Below are 25,783 nucleotides of genomic sequence, written 5' to 3' on the forward strand. Positions count from 1 at the left end.
TTACAAACACTCTTCTCAGGACAAATGGGCAGGAAAACCAAGGAGACACCACTCCTTACCTGTTTTAAAGGCCAACAGAGCTAGACCAAAGTAATCAATGTAAGAATGTGCATGAACTGAAATAGAGGAAAAACAACAAGAAGAGTAGTAGTTTGGATTTGATATCCCGCGTTATCACTACCCGAAGGAGTCTCAAAGCGGCTCACATTCTCCTTTCCCTTCCTCCCCCACAACAAACACTCTGTGAGGTGAGTGAGGCTGGGAGACTTCAGAGAAGTGTGACTGGCCCAAGATCACCCAGCAGCTGCATGTGGAGGAGCGGGGAAGCGAACCCGGTTCCCCAGATTACGAGTCTACTGCTCTTCACCACCACACCACACTGGCTCTCAAACAAAACTCCTCCATCTGCGTTCTGCTCCTGTGATGTGTACTGTAAGCTCATTACTTCTCCTCCTGGAATTAAGACACATGGTGCTGGCTGAGCACAGAGGCAAAGAAGCTGAGTGATGCACTTGTTAGGAGCAGTCGCTGGCTGAGAAGTCGTTTTTCGGTGGCAGGTGCTGGCACCCGCCTGCGTGGAGCCCTGGAGCTTGGAAGGGGTCGCAGGAAGCCTGATCCAAAGCTCTGCTTCTCTCGCTTTGTAGAAGAATGGCTTCCCTTCTGAACCTCATCTCTCCCTTACTGCTCACCTTGCTGATGTATCACGTTGGTAAGTGGCTCAAAATGTCAGGAAGGCAAGTGGAATGTTTGTGGTCAGTGTGGAATGAAATGTTCCTTTTTGGAGAGGAGTTGAAATTTCACATTTATGGGCTTTCAAGCTTTTGAGAGCTGCAAGTGTCTTTCTTGGGTTATAACAGTTTCTAGCCTTTTGCCATTTAAGTATTTACTTAATTTTCTTTAAACGAATCTCACTTAACCACAATTGTGGCACACACCAAGAAATCTATCTACCCCGAGCATGGAACTTTGACAAGACTACAGCATCATACTAATATGTTTATTTAAAAAGAAGAAAGATTTAAAAAAACTCACCACAATTCTACTAGCTAAAATACTAGTGAATGTAAAGCACTTACACCCTTAAAAAAAACTTCTAGTTATTTAAGCCGATGAAGGCAAGAGAACAAATTTTGGGAGAACAATGTGTTACTCATTCTAAGCTTGAGTGCAAGTGGGAAAATGAGTTTGGTTAAATGGGCAGCATGTTCTTTTGGTTCACTGTTCAGAAAACAGGAGACCTTAATTAGGAAGTCAAGGGTTTAGTTACAGGACTAGGCACAATAACAAGATTTAGCATTCATATAGGGTGTTTTCGTGTGTGTTAAATATTCAGAATGCTTCACATCTTATGTTGATGTAATTCTTAGAACAACCCTGAAAGGTAGGTGATTGATCAAGAAACCAGTGGCTTGATTGATTGATTGATTGATTGATTGATTGATTGATTGACTGACTGACTGATTGATTGATGGATTTCATCAGCAGAGCAGTTGAGCTAGCGGAGTACTAACTGTTCCATTCCATAGATGCAACAATGACGGAATTCAAAGTACGTCCCTTCGACAATATTTCTCTGCCCTGCCAGTTCTCCTTTGTGGACGGCACCGATGGCTTGACGTTTACGTGGGAGAGGGAAGATATTAAGGAAGAACATGAAGTGGAAGATAAAGAATTTTACAAATTTTTTGTTGGGCTCCACGACTTTTACCAGTTTTACCCAAAGCTGATATACAGCTTTAGCAACAACCAGGAACAGCTGGAGGAGCGGAATTCGCTATATGAGGGGAGAGTCTGGGTAGATGAGGAGGAGATCGTCGATGGCAGCCTGGCACTTATGTTGGAGCAAGTCCAGTTTTCTGATGAGGCAATATACATATGTAAGGCATACAATTCACGGGGCAGAGGGCAAAGGAAAGTGAAGCTCCTCGTGCAGGGTAAGACATTTAAATACACTTGAATATTGCACAGGTGAAAATAGGAAGGTGTGTACATCTGATATCCCTATTATCACAGAGAGTGCTGACTCCAGGTTTGAGGAAATCCAATACAGTGGTACCTCGGGTTACATACGCTTCAGGTTACATAAGCTTCAGGTTACAGACTCCGCTAACGCAGAAATAGTGCTTCAGGTTAAGAACTTTGCTTCAGGATGAAAACAGAAATCACGTGGTGGCGGCACAGCAGCAGCAGGAGGCCCCATTAGCTAAAGTGGTGCTTCAGGTTAAGAACAGTTTCAGGTTAAGAACGAATTAAGTACTTAACCCGAGGTACCACTGTACACAGTGGCCTTTGGTTAGCAGACTTCTCCATCACTTGGAAGCAGTCAATAGCAGCCACACTAGGGCTGGATATAGCCGCCATTTAAATATTTTACAATGGTGGTATGTTGGGTGGCTGTGTGAGGAAAGAGGACAAAAGAATGAGATGAATGTGGATTGGGTAGAGTAAGGGATAAAAGGAGATGAATTGGGGACAGGTCACCAAAAAAACCCCACAACCCTGGCCATCCACAAAAGACCAGAGGGATAAATAGTCGTTTCAGAGAAGCAGAAGTGAAAATGGACAGAGTAAAAGATAAGATCGTGAATATAGATGCTGAATAGAAATGGGCTGTAAGAGTGAATGAGGCAATTTCAGGATGGGTTTTACAAAATGGCACATGCCTGAATGAAAACTGTTAAAATTTATCCCCTCCCACAGTCTAGACTCGTGTAAGTTCTCTTATTTTTCTCCTTCAGAAACTTGGAATTTAAGATTAAGGTAGGGTCATGGAGCTGGTTTTCTGTACGTTAATCTTAAGGAAATAGTCGTTCTAACAAGATTTTTTCCCTTCCAAAATTGCCTCTTTCTTCAGAGACCCCAGAGCAATTATTAACCAAGCTGCAATTAGCTAAGTCACTAATTGTTTTGTTTTTCCTTCCATAATGATTAGATGCTGAAGAGCCACAGGTGCAGTTCAGCACCGTCAACGACACACTTGTGGCCAAGTGCATCTCCGCAGGCTGGTATCACATGCCAAAGGTAACTTGGCGGAACCGAAGGGAAGAGGACATTTCCAGCTACGCCAAATCAGACATCCTGGAAGAGAAGCAGGATGGGTCCCACAGGGTGGTGTCCGTCTTGCACTACCCTGTATTGCTCCACGAGATCTACACTTGCCATATTGAAGAAGACGACGTGCTCAACAGGCCTGTTCGATCCATCCACAAAGTCCCAAGTAAGTGATCTGCTGCTGTCTGTTGCTCTCCCCTTGGACCTTGAAGGTCTGATGCAACATGACATCAGACGTGTGGTCAAGAAAGGACATGCTCCTTTCACACCTGTCCTCTCCAGGACAAATGAAGGCCTCTTGATCTAATGGGAAAGGTGCAGGATAACTGGAGACCTGGGCTTCATACTCTGAGCAAGTTTGACAGGGCTGCATTCAGATGTCTTCTGGAAGTCAGATAGTTGTTTATTTCCTTGACATCTGATGGGAGGGCGTTCCACAGAGTGGGTGCCACTACTGAGAAGGCCTTCTGGCAGTTCCCTCCCTGCGAGAAGTGAAGCTACAGGGAACCAGGCAGAGGGCCTTCTCGGCAGTGGCACCCGCCCTGTGAAACGCCCTCTCATCAGATGTCAAGGAAATAAACAACCATCTTTTAGAAGACATCTGAAGGCAGCCCTGTTTAGGGAAGTTTTTAATGTTTGATGTTTTACCACTTTATTACTACTACGACAATGATGATGGGAGCTACTCAGAATGGCTGGGGAAACCCAGCCAGATGGGCAGAGTATTAATTAACTAATTTATTATTATTATTATTATTATTATTATTATTGACAAACTTGTCAGAATACAAATTTCTTTTGGGTTTCCTTTATATCGAGCTTCTTAATGCACGCCAGCCTTCATTCTGGATCGTGTTAGCGAACACCTTCTACCTGAATACTTAGATCCTTAAAACTCAGTTTGCTTGCAGTACAGCATTCCTTTCTTGGGTGGAGTAGTCAAAATCTAATGATGGCTACAATTTTATATTCACTTACTTGGGAGTAAGCCCCATTGAACTCAGTGGGACTTGCTTCTGCATAGATATATACAGGATTGCACCGTTTGAGGGATAGCTTGCACAACACTTCCTTTTTTCTTTTTTTTTCCAGAGAGGAAATACCACAATATGTACAATCACTATTAGAATGTTAGCTGGTCGCAAGCTACTTGCAAAGAGAAGCCCTTACTGCTTTCAACAGATGAATTCTTCAGCTTTGCGCAGTTCTCGGATGCAGCAGAAAGAAGAGGAAAACTAGACTAGACAATAGGACAGTAAAAATGTCTATGGAAATTTGGCTGTTTTCATGCTGCTTCTCAACTTGCATACTTCAAACAGGGCAACAAATCACATGAGATGGCCTAGTTCACATTGTATATTCTTAGGCACAGAAAGAGCCTTCAAAACCTCTGAAAAATAAAGTGAATGAAGTACAGGAAAGAATTCTGTCTTTTATACATACGTACCATTTGTAAAATATAGTTTTTATTGAATTTTAATCAGAGTAAAATTTCCAACAATTGAGAAAAAGAGAATTATAAATACATGTCTTCCTGCAACAAGGTAAGGTGTAACACATCTATCTCCACTACACATGTGAAAGTTATTAACAGCTTCAGTTGCAGAAGATCGTCCTGAAAAGAAGTTTGCGCACCTGAAATATGCTCACCAACTTATTAATATACTTGAAGAATGGAAATCAGGTTTCAATACAGTTGTCACTTTTAGTTAGCCTCCTAAGCAGCCTGCTATGAAATCTGAGCATCTCTGACAGGATAATTCTTCAAACTCAGCTATTAAATTATTGTGGGTCCTGATTGGAACGTCCGATGTTGCCCAACGGCAGATTTTTCCATTCACGAATGAACCCGTCAAACTTTCACATTCACGTGTTGATTTTTTGTTTCAGGTTTGTTCAGCTACAATGGTGCTGGCATAGCTTGTCAAATCAGCTATCTGAAATGATAGTAACATAAAGGCACCCCAAGCCGTTGGGAACCAAGGGACTAATACCTATTGATGGAAGGAGGACAGTACTCACATGGCCATTATAAATTGTCCTTCCACATTTGTATGTAGATTAATGTGATTATACCATTTCACACCGAGTTGGGGATGGAGTTTGAAAGGATACCAGTCAGCTTTTAGGCAAGATTCATAGTGCTTGTGATAGCTTAGGATACACCTTAGGGGCTACTTCGCTCTGTATATTCTGCTCCCAAAGATCAGGAGAGTCCTTTTTCTGCATCCCACCTAGGGTAGAAGGAGGTTTGAGTGGGATGAGAGAGGTCTCCTCAGTGGCTGCACCTAGATTACAGAACACCTTGTTCCATAAAGTACAACTGGTCCCTTCCCCTCAGTGTCTTTTGCCAGTTGCTAAATACAGTACAGTTTTATTCTGATAGATTTTTGTTGCATTTGCACCAGAAGAGCAAAATGTAAATGTAAAGTAACACAGTAAAAAATAACTTTAATACATTTTCCCACTGCAGTAAGGGAGCAGGCAAATACTGCGCTTGTATTTCTTCTGCAGAGACAATAGTAACAGCACCACTTTTTGGATAAAAATTTAAGACACTGCATGGAACAGGATAAAGCTGCCTTCTGTGGTTTTGCATAGGCGAGTTCTTAATAGGAGCACATGGACTATAAGACTTAATGCCAGGATAAATTTGCCTGGCAAATGAAGACAGGTATGAGCACGGTAAACAATAACTAGACCCCAAAAGTTATACATTCCAGTCCAGGGATTTGCTTTATGTGATATAAAGCCTATCGCTATTACAACCATTTAAAAAATACTTGAGTTCCAGAAAGTATTTGCTCAGCAGCATTAACAGGGTTAAAACATTGCCTTGATCTTCTTATATTAACTGCATACATCAATTATCAATTACAGTTTCCTCTTTCATACAACACCGAATGTTTCAGATATGAGTATCAAAGAACAAGGGACAAACCCAGGATGTTGGGGCCAGCAATGTGGAAACACAATATCATGGAAGCAGCTGCACAGCAAGTTGTCTGTGTGAGCAGCTCCATCTTCCTGTGGTTCATGTTAAAGGAATGACACAAGCAGTTGTCTGCACAATTCTGCTGCACGTAGCTGCCTTTGCAACACTGCTTGTTTCAAGTGCCTACTGTACTCCAGACTGCAAGACCATGTTCAGCTGTAATATGGACGAGAAGTACATAGCCGCAGATGTGGAAAGACCTCAGCAGAACCAGCAGGACTGACCTTGTCCATGGCCTGGCAGAAAAGGCTCTAGAACAGGGGCGGCCCCAGACGCCCCAACTCCTGTCATGGCCAATGCAACATCTGGAGGTTGACGTGTTGCCACCCCTGTTCTAGAACTTTATAATGGTTAAAACACTTTAAAACAACATCTGGGCTTGGGGCTAACCAATATGTGTTGACAAGGCAAACCAGCCATCTTCTCCTTGCTTTTTAGGCTACAGGAATGGAGAAAAAAAAGTGGTTACATTCCTTGCACTGTCACTTATTCCTTGCCTCCCCTTCAGTTCTCCCCTTAAATATATATATTCTGCAATCTTGGGATACTGTTCTGACTATCTTTTTCTCTTATTATTATTATTTATTTTAACAAAGTAATAATAATACATAAAATAAAAATGTGCACCCCACCCCAAGACCATTCCATTGTAACTATCCAACTTCTTGCGATGGTTTGACCCCTTTCCGTTTTAACAGTACTAATTCTACAAATACCTTCCATAGCTCCTCAAAATAATTCCTCCTGCATATTTCCTGTTTTGCCTTAATAGCACATGTTAATTTATCATTAATAGCTATATCCCACTTCTTCCATTTTATATTCTGCTTGCCCCTTCCACTTCCTAGCTATAATAACTCGTGCAGCTGTCAATAAATTTGTGAGCAAGCCCTTCCTAGCCTGGGAACCGTCCACCCCATCGTAAATTGATAACAATGCTACCTCTGGACTTTCGGTCAGTTTCAACCCAGTGATTTCTGTTTTCTCCTTAAACACCCTTTGCCAAAAACCCCTGTACATATTTACACCCCCACCACATGTGAACATAAGTCCCAGTTTCCTGGCATCTCCTCCAACATAACACCAAATATTCCTTGTTTATATGATTTAATCTTACTGGTTGTTTAGACTATCTAAGGCTTGACACTCACCCTGAACATTGCCAAAAGGTGGAAGTATGGCTGTCTAAAAATGACTTACCTTTATTCTATGGCTGTCGTAAGTCAACTGTACATTTCCCAGGGAGGTATTTAGTGGTAAGCACACCTGGCTAGACACATCTGCAGATCTGTAGGCATAAATAATAGAGAGCTAGGAAACACGAAGTGTATAGAATTACAGGTGCTGAGTGCACTGTCCTGTTTCCTAATTGCCTTGTATCTTTATATTATAAACATGCAGGCAGAAATGGTCTTCTCTTAAATTTAACTATTATATAGCTCCTAGAGTCCGGGTGCTGCTAACAGGCATGGCCAAACTTGGCCCTCCAGATGTTTTGGGACTACAACTCCCATCATCCATAGCTAACAGTGTCAGGGATGATGGGAACTGTAGTCCCAAAACATCTGGAGGGCCGAGTTTGGCCATGCCTGTTATAATAATAATAATCATAACAACAACAACAACCAGGATGTAGATGATTTAGTCATTCAAATTTCAGAAATAATTTGATATAAGTGTTTGAATTGTAGGAGGGCCAGAAAGGGTTATGCCCTCCTTACTTTGGTGGCTGGTCCCTCAGGTACTTTTTGTAGAAGACTCCAGTGGGGCCCATGAATTGACTAAAATTAGGGAAATCAGAGGCTGGGGCATCCCCATAACTTTCCCCGTGTGTGTGGGCGTGGGCGCGTATTTTAACTAAAGCCTATGATTTACTTGACTGCTTCTCTGTCACTCAGTAAAGAGGCCTGCACGTTGATGGAATTGGCTAGCTAAATGAATTAAGACCTAGACAGGTGAGAAAGGAATGGAAATATACATTTGTATTTAACCATCTGAGTCCATGGATGACTGCTAATGGAAACACTTCAGACCTCTCACGTGCCTCAACAAGGCTCTAATGTACATTTAACTTTCCATTATATGTGTAACAGAATTAGGAGGCAGATATTATTTGAGAGAAAAACCAGGTACAGTCGCACCTTGGTCGACTTACAAAATGTTCGGAAACCAAGGCGCAGCTTCTGATTGGCTGCAGGAACCCGCGTCGGACATTCAGGTTCCAAAGAACGTTCGCAAACTTCCAGGTTTGCGGCATTCGAGAGCCAAAATGTTCGACTCACAAGGCGCTCGACTTAAGAGGTACGACTGTATTTGCTTATCAAGGCATTTCAAGTGAAGAAAGCAGTCTGCTAGACACCTTCTATTTCTGGAGCCAAAATCTGTAACGATCACTGGAAATCGCAGCCACATCTTCAGACTATAAGTTAGCATGGGGTGGAGAACATCTGGCCCATGGACCCAATTGGATCCACCAGGCTGCTGAGAATGGCCCACCAGGCAGTTTGGGGTAAACCTCACTTCATACAGAAGGGGAGAAGGGCTCAGGATCTAGCCTGCTGTCTAGATCCTGCTCCCCTTCCCTGAGCTGTATTCCTTTGTTGTTGTTGTTTAGTCGTGTCCGACTCTTCGTGACCCTCCTGTCTTCCCCTGCCTCCCGCAGTTTGGTCAGACTCATGTTGGTAGCTTCGAGAACACTGTCCCGCCATCTTGTCCTCCGTCGTCCCCTTCTCCTTGTGCCCTCCATCTTTCCCAACATCAGGGTCTTTTCCAGGGAGTCTTCTCTTCTCAGGAGGTGGCCAAAGTCTTGGAGCCTCAGCTTCAGGATCTGTCCTTCCAGTGAGCACTCAGGGCTGATTTCCTTAAGAATGGATACGTTTGATCTTCTTGTAGTCCATGGGACTCTCGAGTCTCCTCCAGCACCAGAATTCAAAAGCATCAATTCTTCGGCGATCAGCCTTCTTGATGGTCCAGCTTTCACTTCCAGACATCACCACTGGGAAAACCATGGCTTTAACTATACGGACCTTTGTCGGCAAGGTGATGTCTCTGCTTTTTAAGACGCTGTCCAAGTTTGCCATTGCTTTTCTCCTTACACAAGCTTATGCTACCCACCCTGCCTGTAAAAATAGAATAGCTAAGCAGCTGACCTCTTTGTACTGGATCCACTGGCGGGAGAAGGACTATTTTCTTTCGAACTATCCAGAATTTCTGCAACTGGAACAGATACCTCAACTGTTCTTCTCTTTCCGTTTTCTAGAAAAGACAGTATCTGATTAGAGAATTATTAGGTGTCCAGGTGTTCCAGTAATGAGGAAGCCCATCAAGCAATTACTAAATAGAGAAACAGAATGTTTTCAAAAATTCAAAAAAAAGACAAGAAGAAAAAGATTGTCAAGACAGCTGCCATCATCAGAATACACCAACCTATATTGCCAACACTGATGTAAGAAAAGCTTTTAAATAGTGGGTAACATACCAAGCAGATTTACGGGTGGTGATGGAATTGGTGAAACTGGCGGAGACACAGAGACGAATGTTGGTAACGTTTGCTGACTGGTCAGCTGCACCAGTTTGCTGCGTGCTTCTGCACTCTGGCGGTTCAGTTCAGCTATTCGTTCATCCAAGCTCCTTGGTAATTCTTTCAAGCTGCTTACGGCATCACCATGTCCCTAAACGAGTAATCAAGAGGGTAGTTAAAAGTCATTTTCATACTTTTCATTACTGAACTTGGCTGCATAGCAGACTCAGTGCATCTGCGTTACTCAACAGTAGCAGCTATCAGCAACCTTTTTTCCTACAATCTACTTTTAGCCACCTAACGTGGTCTTTAATCACAAAAAAGCATTCTGGCAGCACAAGGTCAAGTAAAGGTAGCTCATGATAGATGACAGATCCCTGGTTTGAAGCAAAATGTAATAGTCTATAATTATTTCTAGCTGGAGAACAGCAACCAATGGAGTTCCCACAATCCTAACTTATTCAAAGTATTTTTTTTAGAGACCTGTGAGTAGAGTTTTAAAAGTGAGATAACAGAATTCTGCATATACCAAAGCTAAGCAGCTTTCAAATAGAACACAAAATAACATTCGAAAAGTATGTCATTGAATGGAGTAATGACATTCAGTAAGTTGTTTTAAACATTTTTTTAAATTGTAACCCACCCTTGGATGTTAAGGTGAAGAACAGGTAATAAGTTAAAATAATATCGCATATAAGATTTGCGGGTGGAGGGAACAAACACTTTGTCATTGGTACTGCACTCATTCCCAGAGTAAAAAGGAAGATACAGTGGTACCTCATGTTGTGTAACCTCCAGGTTACGGAATCTTCGGGTTACAGCCGCGGCAAACCCAGACGTGTATACAGTGGTGCCTCGCAAGACGAAAAGAATCCGTTCCGCGAGTCTCTTCGTCTAGCGGTTTTTTCGTCTTGCGAAGCAAGCCCATTGACGGCTTAGCGGATTAGCGCTATTAGCAGCTTATCGGCTTAGCGGATAAGGAGATAAGCGGCTTAGAAAAAGGGGGGGGGAGGAAAAAACCCCCGCAGGAACTCGCAAGACATTTTCGTCTTGCGAAGCAAGCCCATAGGAAATTTGTTTTGCGAAGCACCTCCAAAACGGAAAACCCTTTCGTCTAGCGGGTTTTCCGTCTTGCGAGGCATTTGTCTTGCGGGGCACCACTGTACTTTCAGGTTTCGCCGCTCGCGCATGTGCAGAAGCACGTGCGCAGAGGTGGTGCCTCTAGTTATGGATTTTTGGGTGTGTGTGTGGCACCCCAAAACGAATTAAATCCGTAACCAGAGGTGCTACTGTACACTCTATTCCAAGTTGGCTGAAATACCATGTCCAGCTCTAGGCGCTGCCTTATAAATCAGGACACTGAACTGAAATAAGGGCAATGAACCCACAGGAGGGCAATGAGGACGGTGCTGAATGGTTTGCTTGAGGAAGAGATTAAGGGGAGACATGACCGTGGCATCAAAATATCACACTAATGATGTGAACTGATTTGTCCTCTGTTGCTCTAGAAGGCAGGAATAGAAACTTTATTGATAAGAGCTGTTCAGTAGCGGCAGACTGCCTTGAGGAGGTGGTGAGCTCTCCTTTGCGGGAGGTATTTAAGCAGAGGATGGGCGGCGATCTGTTAGGGATGCTGGCAGATCCTGCATTCAAGACCCTGTGCTGAGCTGGTGGTTGGACCAGATGAGCTCCAACAGCCCATCCAGCCGTATGATTCTATAACTATTTAGGTTTCAGAAAACTCGGTAAAAGGTAAAAAGGTAAAGGACCTCTGGACGGTTGAGTCCAGTCAAAGGCGACTATGGGGTTGCGGCGCTCATCTCGCTTTCAGGCCGAGGGAGCCGGCCTTTGTTCACAGCTTTCCGGGTCATGTGGCCAGCATGACTAAACCCCTGCTTCTGGCGCAGCGGAACACTCTGATGGAAACCAGAGCGCACGGAAATGCCATTTACCTTCCCGCCACAGCGGTACCTATTTATCTACTTGCACTGGCGTGCTTTCAAACTGCTAGGTTGGCAGGAGCTGGGACAGAGCAACGGGAGCTCACTCCGTCATTGGGATTCGAACCGCCGACCTTCTGCTCGGCAAGCCCAAGAGGCTCGGTGGCAACTCAGCACATGGGTCACCAATAAGATGCCCCACAGGGACACAAATGCCATGAATGGATGGTTGATGACTGTAATTCTTGCAAAATTGACAGTCATGTGTGTATGCGCATACACACCCATGCTTCCCTTTCCACAAGTCACAAAGCATAATCTCAGATTATCAATGTTTATTGAGAATGTCAATATCCAACTCTCTCTTACATTCTTACCTGCCCCTCTAGCATTGATCCACTCTGCGCCGAAAATGGCTGCTGCAAAATATCCCATGCCTCCTGAGGGCAATGCCTGAATTTGCTGAGCTGAGCTTTAATGACAGTGTTCTGGAGTGTTAGCTCAGCTATTTGTCCCTGCAGATCATCACTCTGGGTAAGCATCATGGTCACATCAGAATTAGGCCTCTCTGAAAAGCCGTCAGAGCTTTGGCTTGGCACCGCAGAGAAGGCACTTAGTAATGGCTGGCCATCTGGCTGTACAGAACTCTGCAAAAGACCAGCACCTTTCTGGGTGAAAAAACTGCCATCCTCTTCCACCGTCTGTGGCTTGTTCGACAGAGAGGACTTTTGCTCTCCTTCTGATTCTCTCCCAGTGGAGTCTAGGGAAAGATAACACAGGAAACCAAATAAATCTGTATGACTACAGTGGTGCCTCGCAAGACGAAATTAATCCGTTCTGCGAGTCTCTTCGTCTTGCAGTTTTTTCGTCTTGCGAAGCATGGCTATTAGCGGCTTAGCGGCTATTAACGGCTTAGTGGCTATAAGAAAAAGGAAACAAACTCGCAAGAACTTGCAAGACGTTTCGTCTTGCGAAGCAAGCCCATAGGGAAATTCGTCTTGCGGAACGACTAAAAAAATTGAAAACTCTTTTGTCTTGCGCGTTTTTCATCTTGCAAGGCATTCGTCTTGCGAGGTACCACTGTATATTAAATCCTATTCCTAGACTAATAAAAAATGGGAGTGAAAAGGCTACGTTCCAAAGAGAGGCGAAGGCTGGTTATAACGCCATTTGAGTGTCAGTTCTCATTTTTTAATTTAACACTCAAGGATTGATATCTGAATACAAAAGAAACATACCTGCCCCCAGGTCTAAATGAAACAGTTCAAAATGTTCAAAGCAATCTAATGTCAATGCTATGGGCCTAGAGGCCTTTTAGACCCTGGGAGGTGCATTTATTTTGTATTCAGGATCACAGATTATTATCTGGAAATGTTCACCTACAGAGTTGACCTTCAAGTGAGGTGAAACTCAAATGCTTGTGCCCTGCAATTTAAAAGCAATCTTGCCCAAATATCTGGTACTGTTTCACTACATCTGTGCTGTGACGATTATCTGATTGGGGAGAATATATATTAATACATATGGTATGATATTAATCACTTCTTCCACAACTCTGATGGCCCTTAGTTTTCTTCGAAGTAGATCTATCTTAAGCAATGGGGCTCCCAGGTGAAGCACTATCCTGTCCTCAAGGTGGCAAAATTTAACAAGGTGCCTCCAACCAGCTGAGAAAGAGGAAAAGTACAAGGTGTTGCAATTGCTTGCTGGTTTAAAAGTAAGGAGTGTCCTGTTATAAATTCAGACTGGGTTTCCTAGGCATGAGACCAAAGACCTGACATTGTCTAACTGAACAATAGCCACAGTCACCAATGTTTTTAGGACTAGATACTACACTAAATTAGAAGACATAAAAGGACTTGTCCACAATGTGACTGACGGAGGGTTGATTACGGAAACAAAGTCAGGAAGCTGCCGTGCAGTCAAAATGACCCTCTTACCATTCTGAAGAGGAGGGAATGCCTGGCTGCTCTTCTGTTGTGGTGGAGATAACAAAACAGCTGGTTGGAATAAACAAGCTGGTAAAGTTGGGGTTGGATGCATTTTATCCAAAGGATTTGGAAACACTAGGGCTTTATTGGGAATATCCACTTGTGTATTTGTCTTTGGCCCAACGTAGTTTGAGAGGCATTTTTCTGATGAGAGAATAAAGAGGGCAATGTATTAGACAGAGGAAAACTTGAAACAGTTAATCAAATCTAACAGTGAATCTTAGGGCCAACTAAATATTATGTTAACCATGCTTTTTAAAAATGTGCTTGATGCTTTTCATTTTCAAGGAAAAATGGACAGTGACTGCCATTTCCCCCAGAATTGCTGTTGACTTCAAATATCACCTTCAGAGACCAACAACGGCCTGGAGGGATTTTAGTGGGAAAGTAGTGCAGTGTTGGGGAACGCGGGTGGCGCTGTGGGTTAAACCACAGAGCCTAGGACTTGCCGATCAGAAGGTCGGCAGTTCGAATCCCTGCGATGGGGTGAGCTCCCGTTGCTCAGTCCCTCCTCCTGCCAACCTAGCAGTTTGAAAGCACATCAAAGTGCAAGTTGATAAATAGGTACCACTCCGGCGGGAAGGTAAACGGTGTTTCCGTGTGCTGCTCTGGTTCGCCAGAAGCAGCTTTGTCATGCTGGGCACATGACCTGGAAGCTGTCTGCAGACAAACGCTGGCTCCCTTGGCCAATGAAGCGAGATGAGCACCACAACCCCAGAGTCGGTCACGACTGGACCTAATGGTCAGGGATCCCTTTACTTTACTTAGTGCAGTGTTGGAATGGGGACCATAACAGCTATTTACTCTTCCGTGTTTGATATAGTACAGTCAAACCTTGGTTTGTGAACAGCTTAGCTGATAAAGACATCGGCTCCCCAACGCCGAAAACCCGGAAGTAAGTGTTCCGGTTTTTGAATGTTTTCCGCTTGAGGTGCAGGAAGCTCCTGCAGCCAATTAGAAGCCGCGTCTTGGTTTTCGAATGGTTTCGAGAGTCGAACAGATTAAGTTCGAGAACCAAGGTTCCACTGTATTGGGCAAAGGCCTGAAAAACCACAATGAACACCATGTGTAGGTACCTACACATTCAGAACCAATCACCACCTGAACAAATCAAACAGCTATCAAGCAGCAGTCCAGCTGTTTTTTAAAACTTCAAGTTTTGAAACTGCCGTGTCACTCAGATTATTGAGGTTTCCCTGGTGAAGACTTTTACCTTGAGCTGCCTCTGGACTCCTGACTGAAAGTTCTCCAGAATCTGTAATGGGAAGCCCTTTAAATGCACGTGTGAGTGAAGTCAGTTGTTCATCTGTTACAACCGTGTAGTGCTGAAACTTATTCTAGAAGACAAAAAGGGAGTAAGAAATGGACCAAAATCACCATTCTGATTCACTTGCAAACATGAAGCATAATGGGTTATTTCCAAGCATCTGCCCACACCCCTAGTAGTCCCATAAGCACATATTTGCTTTCTACTGTACTAATGCAATAGACATATAACATAAATAATAACTGAGTGCCACTAAAGTGTTTATCACATGAATTCTGAAGTTGGAACCAAAAGGTCAGATATGCCCTCACAGCGGAAGCAAAAATATTAGGTGTGAACAAGGAGAACACAGCAAATGTTATCATGAGGATACAGACTTGAATCCCCGTAGAGATAAGATGACAAGGGGTACAAGTCCATCTCTTGCTCAAGTTAAGCTACTAAAGTCATTTAGCCCCTTGCTGCTCTGCCAATGCATTCAAAGCATTGTGTCTGGAAATACATCACATCACCAAACAAAGGGAATATATGCTGGCATTAAATTCCAATTGCAGGTCGTGCCTAAGTTACATAGCTTAACAGTGATTCTGGGTAGTACCTGCATAGCAATATTTTCTTCTCTCGCCAGGAGGACTTCAGCAGTTAGAGCATCAATGAGGGCCCTGTGTTCACTTAGCTCTCCTTCAAGCTGCTGCCTGTTCAGCTTTTCTTGACGTAGCCTTGTCTCAGTCTTTTGGGGACAGGGAAAGAGGGAGAGGGAGGAATCAGCCACAGTAAAGTGACAGCTGAAGTATTCATTGTGAATGCAGGAGTTATCAGGGTTCAGCAGCATTTGAATGCAGGTCAGACTTCAAAGTGAAAGGCGAAGCTCTCCCTCCCGTACCTTCAAAGTCGAAGCCAAAATACTGGGGCATAAAGGGTAGGGGGGCGGGGGAAGTACGAAAAGGATGCATGTTACACTAGCTGAATGTTCAATACACCTTCTCCTTGCAGGACATAGATCAGAAACTGATCTTACTACCAGCTTTAATTATAAGAAAGAGGTTGTTTTGCTGTTGTCTGCTTTGCCTTGGCAGCATTAAGCAGGGATTAAACACAGTGGGCGGTATTCAACTAAGTCCTACTGAGAGTAGACCAATTGAAATCAATGAACCTAAATTAATCATATCCATTGACTTCAATGGGTCTAACCTGAGTAGCATTGAAAAACATCCTCTGTACAGAGACACCCTCAATCTCCCCTAACTACACTTGTGGATTATCAGAATGAGGGCCTCTATGTTATCAGTAATGAAGTTTGGCTCATCCCAAATATACTTTCATTCCAGGTAAATTGATGGAATGTAGGGATCATGGTGTGCCTCTTCCTCCCTCCCACTCAAAGAATAAATGTTTTCAGATAAAAATAAATTCAGGTATAATCCCCATATCCTTTTTTGCAGCAGGAAAAACAATGCAGCAGTACAAAAGCTAGCAATTTAAACATAAAGTCTGACCTAGTAAATCCAACCTAATGCCCATAAAAACAATTATAATTATTAAACGTATTAAAAGGCAGCCATTGAACCTGGCAAAGCACAGCACACCACAGTAACGGGTGAGTCTCCTTTGAAGAGCATAACGTAACATGGTGGCCACTGTTATAAATATTCCTTGAGTTAACTGGTTGCATTTTTTCTGCACTATTATGGCAAACAAAGCGAGGTGTCATTCCATCCTATATGGGCCTAGAGAAAAAGGAATGATGGGTGGTGTTCCCCGGGATGGACATAGAATCCTAGAGTTGGAAGAGACCACAAGGGCCATCGAGTCCAACCCCCTGCCAAGCAGGAAACACCATCAGAGCACTCCTGACATATGGTTGTCAGGCCTCTGCTTAAAGACCTCCAAAGAAGGAGACTCCACCACACTCCTTGGCAGCAAATTCCACTGTCAAACAGCTCTTACTGTCAGGAAGTTCTTCCTAATGTTTAGGTGGAATCTTCTTTCTTGTAGTTTGGAACCATTGCTCCGTGTCCGCTTCTCTGGAGCAGCAGAAAACAACCTTTCTCCCTCCTCTATGTGACATCCTTTTATATATTTGAACATGGCTATCATATCACCCCTTAACCTCCTCTTCTCCAGGCTAAACATGCCCAGCTCCCTTAGCCGTTCCTCATAAGGCATCGTTTCCAGGCCTCTGACCATTTTGGACAGCTGGGCCTAAACCTTTGAGGGGCATCAAACCAGTAACTGGCACCTTGAACTGGAATTTTGGAAATGGTACTATAAGTGGAACCTGCAACAAAATTATGCAATGTAACTTTATCCACATGTCAATGTGTTATTTTAAAGGATTTCATTCAGACAGCCAAGTCGTGATAGTCCAACCCCACTACCTATTGTCCAATTAACACTCAATATTACTTCATTAGTGACTGCACTCAATCCTAACAGGGGTCTTAAGTTTATGGTTTTTAAAGGTTTTAGCTTGCCACTCCCTCCCTCTTCTTTCTCAGTGGCCCTGCTTTGGCATCCACCACATGAGTTCCCTATTAGAGGGAGAGGTATAAGGGAGTTCGTGGTGTTTTTTAATATAAAAAAAAACAAGTTTACATTTGTTCATTAATCATCTGACTATATATTCAAAATAGCTGTTCTGAGGCTGGTGCAACAGAATGGACATAAATCCAAACCAAATACTACTTTCTTCTAAATCAATGGGAAACAACCTAAAACAAACAGCACCAAACTACTGAGAAAGCACAGTCAACATTGCTCAAAATATTACGGTGCTACAAGCAGCAGTTTGCTGTATCTTCCCACCTCCTTCAAACAGCGCAGCACGCGACACAGAGCGTTCACCAGCGAGCGGGTAAATCCAGAGAGACCTCGGCTGCTGTGGACTTGCTGGACTTCATGGCCCATCCATCGCTCATAGTCTTCCATTTCCGTCTCCATATCGCGCACCATTTGGTTCAAGACCTCAAGGCTGGATTTGTTGCCATTGGGGAGGTCAAGGGGAGCTGCTGCAGCAGCAGGACTCGAGTTACTCCTCTTCTGTGCTTCCGGGGTCTGCACACTCGGCTTCTTCTTCACTGAGAAGAGGACAAGGAAGCATGTTGCCCTTAGCAACGCAGAAGCTGGCACTTAAACAGAGTGCTTTGACGCAAATAAAAGTGAGGGAGGGGGACTTTAGCAGAAGGGAATTAAGGTGCTTACAAAGGTTCCCCACCACTTTGCTAAACTTTGATGAAGGTTTAGAAATTTTAAATCTTGCAAAACAACTCAAGCTTTAAACAAAACAAATTCCTTCCAGTAGCACCTTAAAGACCAACTAAGTCAGTTCTTGGTATGAGCTTTCGTGTGCATGCACACTTCTTCAGATACACTGAAACAAGAAGTGTGCATGCACACGAAAGCTCATACCAAGAACTGACTTAGTTGGTCTTTAAGGTGCTACTGGAAGGAATTTGTTTTGTTTTGACTATGGCAGACCAACACGGCTACCTATCTGTAACTGGAACTCAAGCTTTAGACAGCAATTAGACAAAGTGGCTGGGAAAATTATTATTATTATATAAAGGTAAAGTGACCCCTGACCATTAGGTCCAGTTGTGACCGACTCTGGGGTTGTGGCACTCATCTCGCTTTATTGGCTGAGGGAGCCAGCGTACAGCTTCCAGGTCATCTGGCCAGCATGACTAAGCTGCTTCTGGCGAACCAGAGCAGCGCACGGAAACGCCGTTTACCTTCCCACTGGAGCGATACCTATTTATCTACTTGCATTTTGATGTGCTTTCAAACTGCTAGGTTGGCAGGAGCAGGGACAGAGCAACGGGAGCTCACCCCGTCGCGGGGATTCGAACCGCCGACCTTCTGATCGGCAAGTCCTAGGCTCTGTGGTTTAACCCACAGCGCCACCCGTGTCCCTTCAAAGGTATACTAGTCACAAAATAGTAAGAGGCAGACCAACAAGGTGATCCAATTGTGAATGCTACGCTATTACCTTACTGCAGATACCTGCAAAACAGCACAAAATAAAACTTATCTAGTTAGGCCATGGAGGGGTGAGCATTGTGGGGTGGGGGGGATGTGAAGGAGAAACAATAATTTTGGGTAATATGCTGGAATGCATGCAGTACTTATTTTCTTATTGAATCTAAACTCTTCCATTTACTGCTTTTGTAATTCTATCTGGCATATTTATGAAATGCACAGAACAGTATTATGCATAAACTAGATTAAACTCCAAACTAGATTAAGGAGCAGCAGAAGGCTAGCAGCAATTCACAAGAAATGAAGGTCTTGTTGGCTCCTTTCCTCGAAATAGCAGCACCCTCTAGGTGTAGAAACACATATTGGATTTGAGTGCTATATACATACACATTATACACAGGAATTATTATTTTCCACGGGTGCAGATTGTTTCACATAAGAATCTTCACACTATGTATATTTGGTAAAGTCTCCTTCCAAAAGACAAACTGTTCCACACAGATGGGCACAAGGGAGGCCGCAACTGAACAGAGACTGAGAAATATACGCGAGAAGAGGTACACTAAGACATACCTTTTGTGGTTTGCTTTTGCTTCCTTACATTGGCGTTCAGTACTTGCTGCACAATGTATGTGGCATCTGGAGTCTGCTCTTCATACCGAAGTTTTGAGTGGACTTTCTTGACTACATTAGTAGCATTAAGGGCTAAATGAATTTAAAAAAAAAATGTAGGCAGCATTTTAATTAGTCTAAAATAATCCAAAACATACCTTCCCCTGCAGAAGGGTTGGGGAACCTTTTCAATCTGACGGCTGCATTTACTCATGGGGAAATTTCCGGGGACTGTACGCCAGTGAAGGATGAGGCCAGAGGCAAAAGTGAGCAGAGAAATGAATGGGACTTCTACCTTTGTACACTAGCCTATGTTCCATCTATGCAAAGCGCTTTCTATGCACCAACACCGCCTTCACTCCACCATCCAGCCAAGACTCTTAGCTACATTTCAGCTAGGATAAGGAGGGCATGGAACAAGGTCAGTGTTGGCTGTGGCCTGAGGTCCAGGCAGAGAGATCTAGAGGCCACATCTGGCTCCCGATCCTGCAGTTCTCCATCCATGCCCTGCAGCAAGGTGGGGGACTTGTGGTCCTCCAGATATGGCTAAACTACAGTTCCCATCATCCGTGGTGACTGGCCATGCTGGCTGGGACTAAGAGGAGATGGTGTGTGACATCTCGAGGGCCGCAGGTCTCCCATGCCTCCTTACAGCAAGCCACAGCAGCTACTGTTTCATTTCTGACTGGTTTGTTGTTTTAAAAGAGAGTAAAATGAACCTGTGGATCCCAATGGCTGAACATTTGTTGTTGGGGTTGAAAGCACATAGACTTCCTGTGATGATACTTGTTGCTTAGAAACTTCATGCTGGCCACCGGCCACAGAGTTTTCTTCTTTCAGAAGGTGAAGCATCCTAAGTGAAGAGCAGAGATGCAGAACAACTTTAGGAAGGTTACAATTTTATCGCCATGCCCTCAACAGAAACATGATTTTAGCCATAATGGACATGGTTTGGTACCCTACGCTGTGCTTAGTTTGCAGCATCGTTCCTACCTTGCACCTAGATAGCTATCAGTGCCGCATACGATACTTATTTTGGCAAAGTTTATTTTGGTAAATATCAGCTATAGTGGAACAAAACTGATTGCATTAGATCCAGCACTAGCCCTTTGGGCAGTGATTCCAGAAGCCACACAAGAGCTCTTTTATAAAGAGCTGATTATATTTTTGCTAGCAGCACCATGAATAGAAATAGCCCAGCACTGCCTTCACTCATCACCATTTAGTTTAATGCTGGCAGGCAAAATGTGGTTTATTGTGGTAGCTGGGAAGCAAAGTAGAGTCCTCAAAGGTGCTGCAAGTCATGATAACTTCATAGCAATATGGAGGCCTTTCACAACATTTTTAACTAGACAAGATGCTAATATAATATTGCCTAAGTTTAAGAAGACATTTTGGAAATATTTATTGCCACAGTGTGTGTTAGCTTAACCTTCATTGTTACATGCCTGTATTTGGATATTTAAATTATATCTCCCAGTGATGTTACAAATATGTAAAGGATATGTACTATATCTTGTTCTGGTTTAATGTGATACTGTTTTTAATATAAATTTAAAAGGCAAAAGTTTGATTTTATTTAAGCATTATAGCAACATTTAGAAGATCATATACATGAGAGATAATAGCAGAGCTGAACAGCTGGATTAGTAGATCATGTATCAAGCAATAAACTATTTGTGCTTATGCAGAGTATATAAAACTATAAAGGTAGACAGAGATACACACTTACCTCTCTGTATCAGTGTCAGATCTGAAGCTCAAATATGTATCATTCTCACTGTTTGTCTTGCACATCAAATAATTTTCTCCTTCTACTTCATTGAGAGCCTTTCAGGAGACAGATATAACATCTCAAACATTTGCATGGGAGAAATTTAAACTGACATATTTCATAGGCTGACAAAACACAGTGAGCCAATAGCCAGAAATCACAACTGCTGCAAGCCCAGCTAAAGGAAACACACATTTTTGTGTCCTAATAAATTTAATTTCACACCAACAGAGGGCAGAAAGACAATTCCCAATTGCCCAGAAGTGGAAAGTGAACACTTACTGTAATGCTACAGCATTTTTAAGCAACTAGTGCAAACACACTATTGCTTTCAATCTATGTTGCCTTGATTTCATTAAAGTCAAAACTGAAGTGTTCAGGTTTCCATAAACATTATTTGTACCCACTACTGTCAGTAAGTAATTTGCTAAAATAAAAAGAGTACAAACATTTATTTCTGCATTCAATTTTGTATTTGCAGCACAACCCTATGCATGTCTACTCAGAAGTAAATCCCACTAAGTTCAATGGTACTTAATCCCACATAAGTATGCAAAGGATTGCAGTCTTAAGAGTTATTTCAAGCGCCTCTTCTGTTATGTCTTGAGAGTCGCTGCTGCAACTATGGATCTTATCCTCAACAATTTATCTGCAGACATCTTCTCTTAACTGGCATGTGCTTGCCATTTCATTTCACTCCACAGAATGACTAACACTGGTATAATTTGAAAAGGCATGTCTATGTATCAAATGCAAAAGACACAGTCCTTGGTCTATTCTATTTATTTAGTGACAAAGTTTACATGGAAAACACACCACCTGTGGATCCATGACAGAATCACTAAGAAGAGAGAGCTGTGTGTGGGGATCACATTTTTGTACGATGGGACCTTGAGAGGATTCTACATCATAATCAGGAGCCACAGTCACATTTGGGAAACCTAGAGGGTAGAAAAGAAATAAAGACTTCCATTCATTAGGCCCAAGATTAGATGTTGAGCCTACTGCATAAACGTAGCAATCCTTTGTTGCCTTCCATGGAGACACTATCTTATATTTCTACAAATTCTAGATACCGCTAGTTTGTTGTAGAAAAACAATAGAACATTGTGTGGCACCATAAGCTCTTAAACACTAAAGTTTTTATTGCTTGATACGCTTTTGTGGGCCAGAAAGAGAGAGAAGGGTCTTTTATCCACTTTCTCCACAATATATGTATCACTTTATAAACCTGTACCCTTTCCTCATAGGAAACATGATACAGCTCATAGTTTGCCAACTGAGTAACAAATGCAGAGGAAGGGACTGTATGTGGTGGAATTAATCAGGCCAAATGGGATGGACGTGTATATGCTGCTACAGGTGAAACATCTGTAGACGCAAAGGGAGAAAATATGGTTTCCACACTGGCAATTTACACTGTGTAACTCTCTGGAGCACCAGTCAAGACCCAGCCATCACTCTCTTAGCAAAACCAACAGAATTCAGTTTAAATAGATCACTTGCTTATACAGGCAACCCCCGATTTGCTCAGGGCTTGGTTTCTGGATCATCAAGCACTTCTGTAGAATTGTGTGTAATTGAAGAAGCCTGCAAAAGCCTGACATTTCCAGGTTACTTCTGGGGTGGGCACAATGTGCATGTAGATGTGAACACGTGTAAATTGGGGGGTTGCCTGTATGCTACAAGGAAAATTTGGAGGCATGGTTGTGGCTGTCGTCAAAGAACATATTTCTATGTTATTATCACACTAGGAAACATGAAGCTATCGTTTCCAGCAAACAGCTTTCATTTTGGGTTTGCTTGGGTCTGCTAAGCAAAACTATTTCTCACTCAGTAAAACTTCACCTAAATGCCTGCGAGGGGCATCTCCAAACAGATCCTTCACCACAGCCATGGCCTGATCAGATCTCTCCAGGACCTCCTGTAACTGGTACTGATCAGAAAGAATCTAAAAAAATGAAAGCACAGAACACACACATTTTATACTTCTCTTTCCTTCCCCAGGCCCTACCCACTCCTCTAAACAGGTTACATGACACTAATAATCATATAAATGATTACTACTGCTGCCTATATCATCCTTGAAATGCTACCTTTTATTAGGACCAATAAATGGGCATGATTAATTCAATAAACAACACATTTAAAAATACATCTACATGTGGCAAATATTTGAAATTACTTATTTTGAGGCATGACCAAGGCAGTCTATGCCAGTCACTCTTTAGCACTCATCTTAGGCTTATTTGTACAGCATTGTCTAAAATACTAAATGCTTCTTTGAAAATGATGTTATTTTATGACCCGCCTTAATGAAGACAACATTATAGCTAGCAAAAGGATAACAAAAATATATAACTTGTCCCTAAGATCTTTTGAGGGCTGGGAAGTAGCCAATGTAGCACCAATTTTTAAAAAGGGATCCAGGTTTTGTTTAATCTGTACTGTTCTGTTTTTGTCTGAAACAATTTTACTTGCTTTACTTGGTTTTATAAAGGTCTAATTGTATTGTTGTAACCTGCTCTGAGACCTTATAAACAAACAAACAAATTCACTGGGCTAGTGGAGAAATTATGGATCATTCCACCCCCTTTCTACAAGGACCACCTGGTAGAAGGCTTCAAAAAAACCCAGCCGCCTGGTCGCAGAGGATGTGGCCCCCGACTCCCTTTTAACCAGCATAAACATACTTTTGTGATCTTATTCACTTTACAAGGTTGAAGCACACTATGAGGCTGAGTGTGCCCTCTCCAGATTAGAGAACTCCAAGCATATAATGAATGAATATAGTTCACCAGGAAGCCTTGCACAGCAGCAAACATTAAAAGTAAGCTGGATCTCAGGTAGTTGGGAGGAAAGAACTGTGCATGCCACCATGCAGACAGAGCTCTCCCCGCCCCCAGCTGAAGACTACCTTACTATATCAGCCGCAAGGAAACGCTATAACCATTTCTTACCTCTCTCATCAAGGCCAGTTTCTTTTTTTCCAGAGATTCTGGAACTCTTGGTCTCTGCTTCTTCCATTTGCTCTTCAGTGCTTTTTCTTGCAGTTCAAAGTGTACAATGCCTTTGTTCTTTGACTTGTGCATCTCATGGCGTCGTACCTGGAAAGGAAGAGATTTTCCTCAGACCAGACCCAAGGAACAAATGAAGGAGATGACAGTGACGGTACAAAACAACTAGGCGGCTTTCTGTCTTTACACTTCTATACACTGGGCAAAACTAGACAGCAGGGTCACTATCTTAGTGCCCTATGCAGACCGTTACAAAAGCACAAGCTAAAAACTTGGAGACGCTTCACCTAGTACAAGCTTTGCAATGGACTGTGAGCATGTCAGAGAAAGAGAGAAGAACAAGCAACAGAGAAGCATGGAAGGGATGGATAAGGGATGGCCAATGGGCTAGTCATCAAATGTAGTGGAGACCTGCAGTATCAGCAGCAGAAGGGAGCATACAAGGGATACAGGATGCGAACTGCACACACCCTTTGCACTTGCATCATTACAGTTTGTAACCCCTCTCCCTAGTCAATTTTCTCTTCATCCAAAATCCAGCACTGGACCCCAGCCTCCACCTTATACATGACTGGGACACATCCAGAATTAAAAATAGCAAGTCTGTGGTTTACTTGTATAACTTTATGTCTAAGACGAGCCTCCTTAAGTGCCTCCCTAGTATGTCAAGAAAGACAAATTTCCAGCTTACGAGATCTTCAGGAGTTGCACGATGCACGGTGAGATCATGAACAGTGTTCTGCAACAAAGCATACCAAATGCAAGGTTAGAACATGAAACCAAGTACACCAAATTAATAACATACATTCTCCAAGTTCGTCTATCTATAGATAGGTCAGTTCTAACCATCCCACCCCATTTTAGCACACCCAGGAACCTAGAGGGCAGGGCTATACAATACAATGGAAAGAGCACAGCTGCCTCCTCAGTTGAGAAAAGTCTTATAATCATAAGAGTTGGAAGGGACCACGAGGGTCATCTAATCCAAGCCCCTGCAATGCAGGAATCTTTTGCCAAGTGAGCAAGCTACTGACAAGAAGAACTGCGCTACTGAAAAAAGAAGAAAACGGAGTATGGCACTGCTGCAATATTATGTCTGTGCACATATGAAGAAGCGTCTCCACCCCCATCATTCAGCCCGGACACTGAGGTCCAGCTCCGGGGGCCTTCTGGCGGTTCCCTCATTGCAAGAAGTGAGGCTACAGGGAACCAGGCAGAGGGCCTTCTCGGTAGTGGTGCCCGCCCTGTGGAACGTCCTCCCATCAGATGTCAAAGAGATAAACAATTACCTGACATTCAGAAGACATCTTAAGGCAGCCCTGTTCAGGGAAGTTTTTAATATGTAACACTGTACTGTTTTTAACACTTGATTGGGAGCCGCCCAGAGTGGCTGGGGAAACTCAGCCGGATGGGCGGGGTATAAATAATAAATTATTATTATTATTATTATATATACCAAAGAAAATAATAGCTAAAGCAGGCATACTTCCAAGTAAACATTTTAAAAAATGGTTTTAAATTCTCCTAAATTTTGATAGCCTGGGCTCTCACATCTGTGATTGTTTTGAGACGTGAAATCGGGGAGACTCAGGCACAAGTTGCCAAGCTGGACTAAAAGTTCCAGAATTAATTCCTCCT

General features: G+C 43.0%; 2 protein-coding genes across 2 annotated transcripts; one reads left to right on the plus strand and one right to left on the minus strand.

Annotated features, from left to right (window-relative positions):
- Window positions 1-409: 409 nt before the first annotated feature.
- LOC309332399 (V-set domain-containing T-cell activation inhibitor 1-like) lies at window positions 410-4,461 on the plus strand. Its single transcript, XM_081845580.1, has 4 exons — window positions 410-709; window positions 1,527-1,934; window positions 2,933-3,217; window positions 4,144-4,461. The coding sequence occupies exons 1-4, from the start codon at window positions 649-651 to the stop codon at window positions 4,176-4,178; spliced, it is 789 nt and encodes a 262-aa protein (XP_081701706.1). The 5' UTR covers window positions 410-648; the 3' UTR covers window positions 4,179-4,461.
- A 34-nt stretch (window positions 4,462-4,495) lies between these two features.
- On the minus strand, window positions 4,496-24,951 carry SPICE1 (spindle and centriole associated protein 1). The gene is made up of 16 exons (XM_081845042.1): window positions 24,837-24,951; window positions 24,089-24,235; window positions 22,977-23,079; window positions 21,948-22,069; window positions 21,087-21,184; window positions 20,074-20,207; window positions 19,316-19,447; window positions 17,570-17,841; window positions 15,363-15,494; window positions 14,711-14,834; window positions 13,447-13,641; window positions 11,884-12,266; window positions 9,525-9,717; window positions 9,196-9,301; window positions 7,247-7,334; window positions 4,496-6,485 (listed from the first exon to the last, which is right to left on the minus strand). The coding sequence occupies exons 2-16, from the start codon at window positions 24,218-24,220 to the stop codon at window positions 6,432-6,434; spliced, it is 2,268 nt and encodes a 755-aa protein (XP_081701168.1). The 5' UTR covers window positions 24,221-24,235; window positions 24,837-24,951; the 3' UTR covers window positions 4,496-6,431.
- Between the last annotated feature and the right edge of the window lie 832 nt (window positions 24,952-25,783).

The sequence above is a fragment of the Podarcis erhardii genome, assembly GCF_964252035.2.
Source record: "Podarcis erhardii genome assembly, chromosome: 17".
Lineage (NCBI taxonomy): Eukaryota > Metazoa > Chordata > Lepidosauria > Squamata > Lacertidae > Podarcis > Podarcis erhardii.

What these genes read in the sequence shown, in the direction of transcription:
- LOC309332399 (XM_081845580.1), top strand. Translation starts at nt 649, where the DNA reads ATGGCTTCCCTTCTGAACCTCATCTCTCCCTTACTGCTCACCTTGCTG. An exon ending in AGTGAAGCTCCTCGTGCAGG is followed by an intron (nt 1,935 to 2,932) that starts GTAAGACATTTA and finishes CATAATGATTAG; the next exon opens with ATGCTGAAGAGCCACAGGTG. An exon ending in ATCCATCCACAAAGTCCCAA is followed by an intron (nt 3,218 to 4,143) that starts GTAAGTGATCTG and finishes TTTTTTTTCCAG; the next exon opens with AGAGGAAATACCACAATATG.
- SPICE1 (XM_081845042.1), bottom strand. Translation starts at nt 24,220, where the DNA reads ATGCACAAGTCAAAGAACAAAGGCATTGTACACTTTGAACTGCAAGAA. An exon ending in ATTCTGTCATGGATCCACAG is followed by an intron (nt 21,185 to 21,947) that starts GTGGTGTGTTTT and finishes GTCTCCTGAAAG; the next exon opens with GCTCTCAATGAAGTAGAAGG. An exon ending in TCAGCCATTGGGATCCACAG is followed by an intron (nt 19,448 to 20,073) that starts GTTCATTTTACT and finishes AAATTCATTTAG; the next exon opens with CCCTTAATGCTACTAATGTA.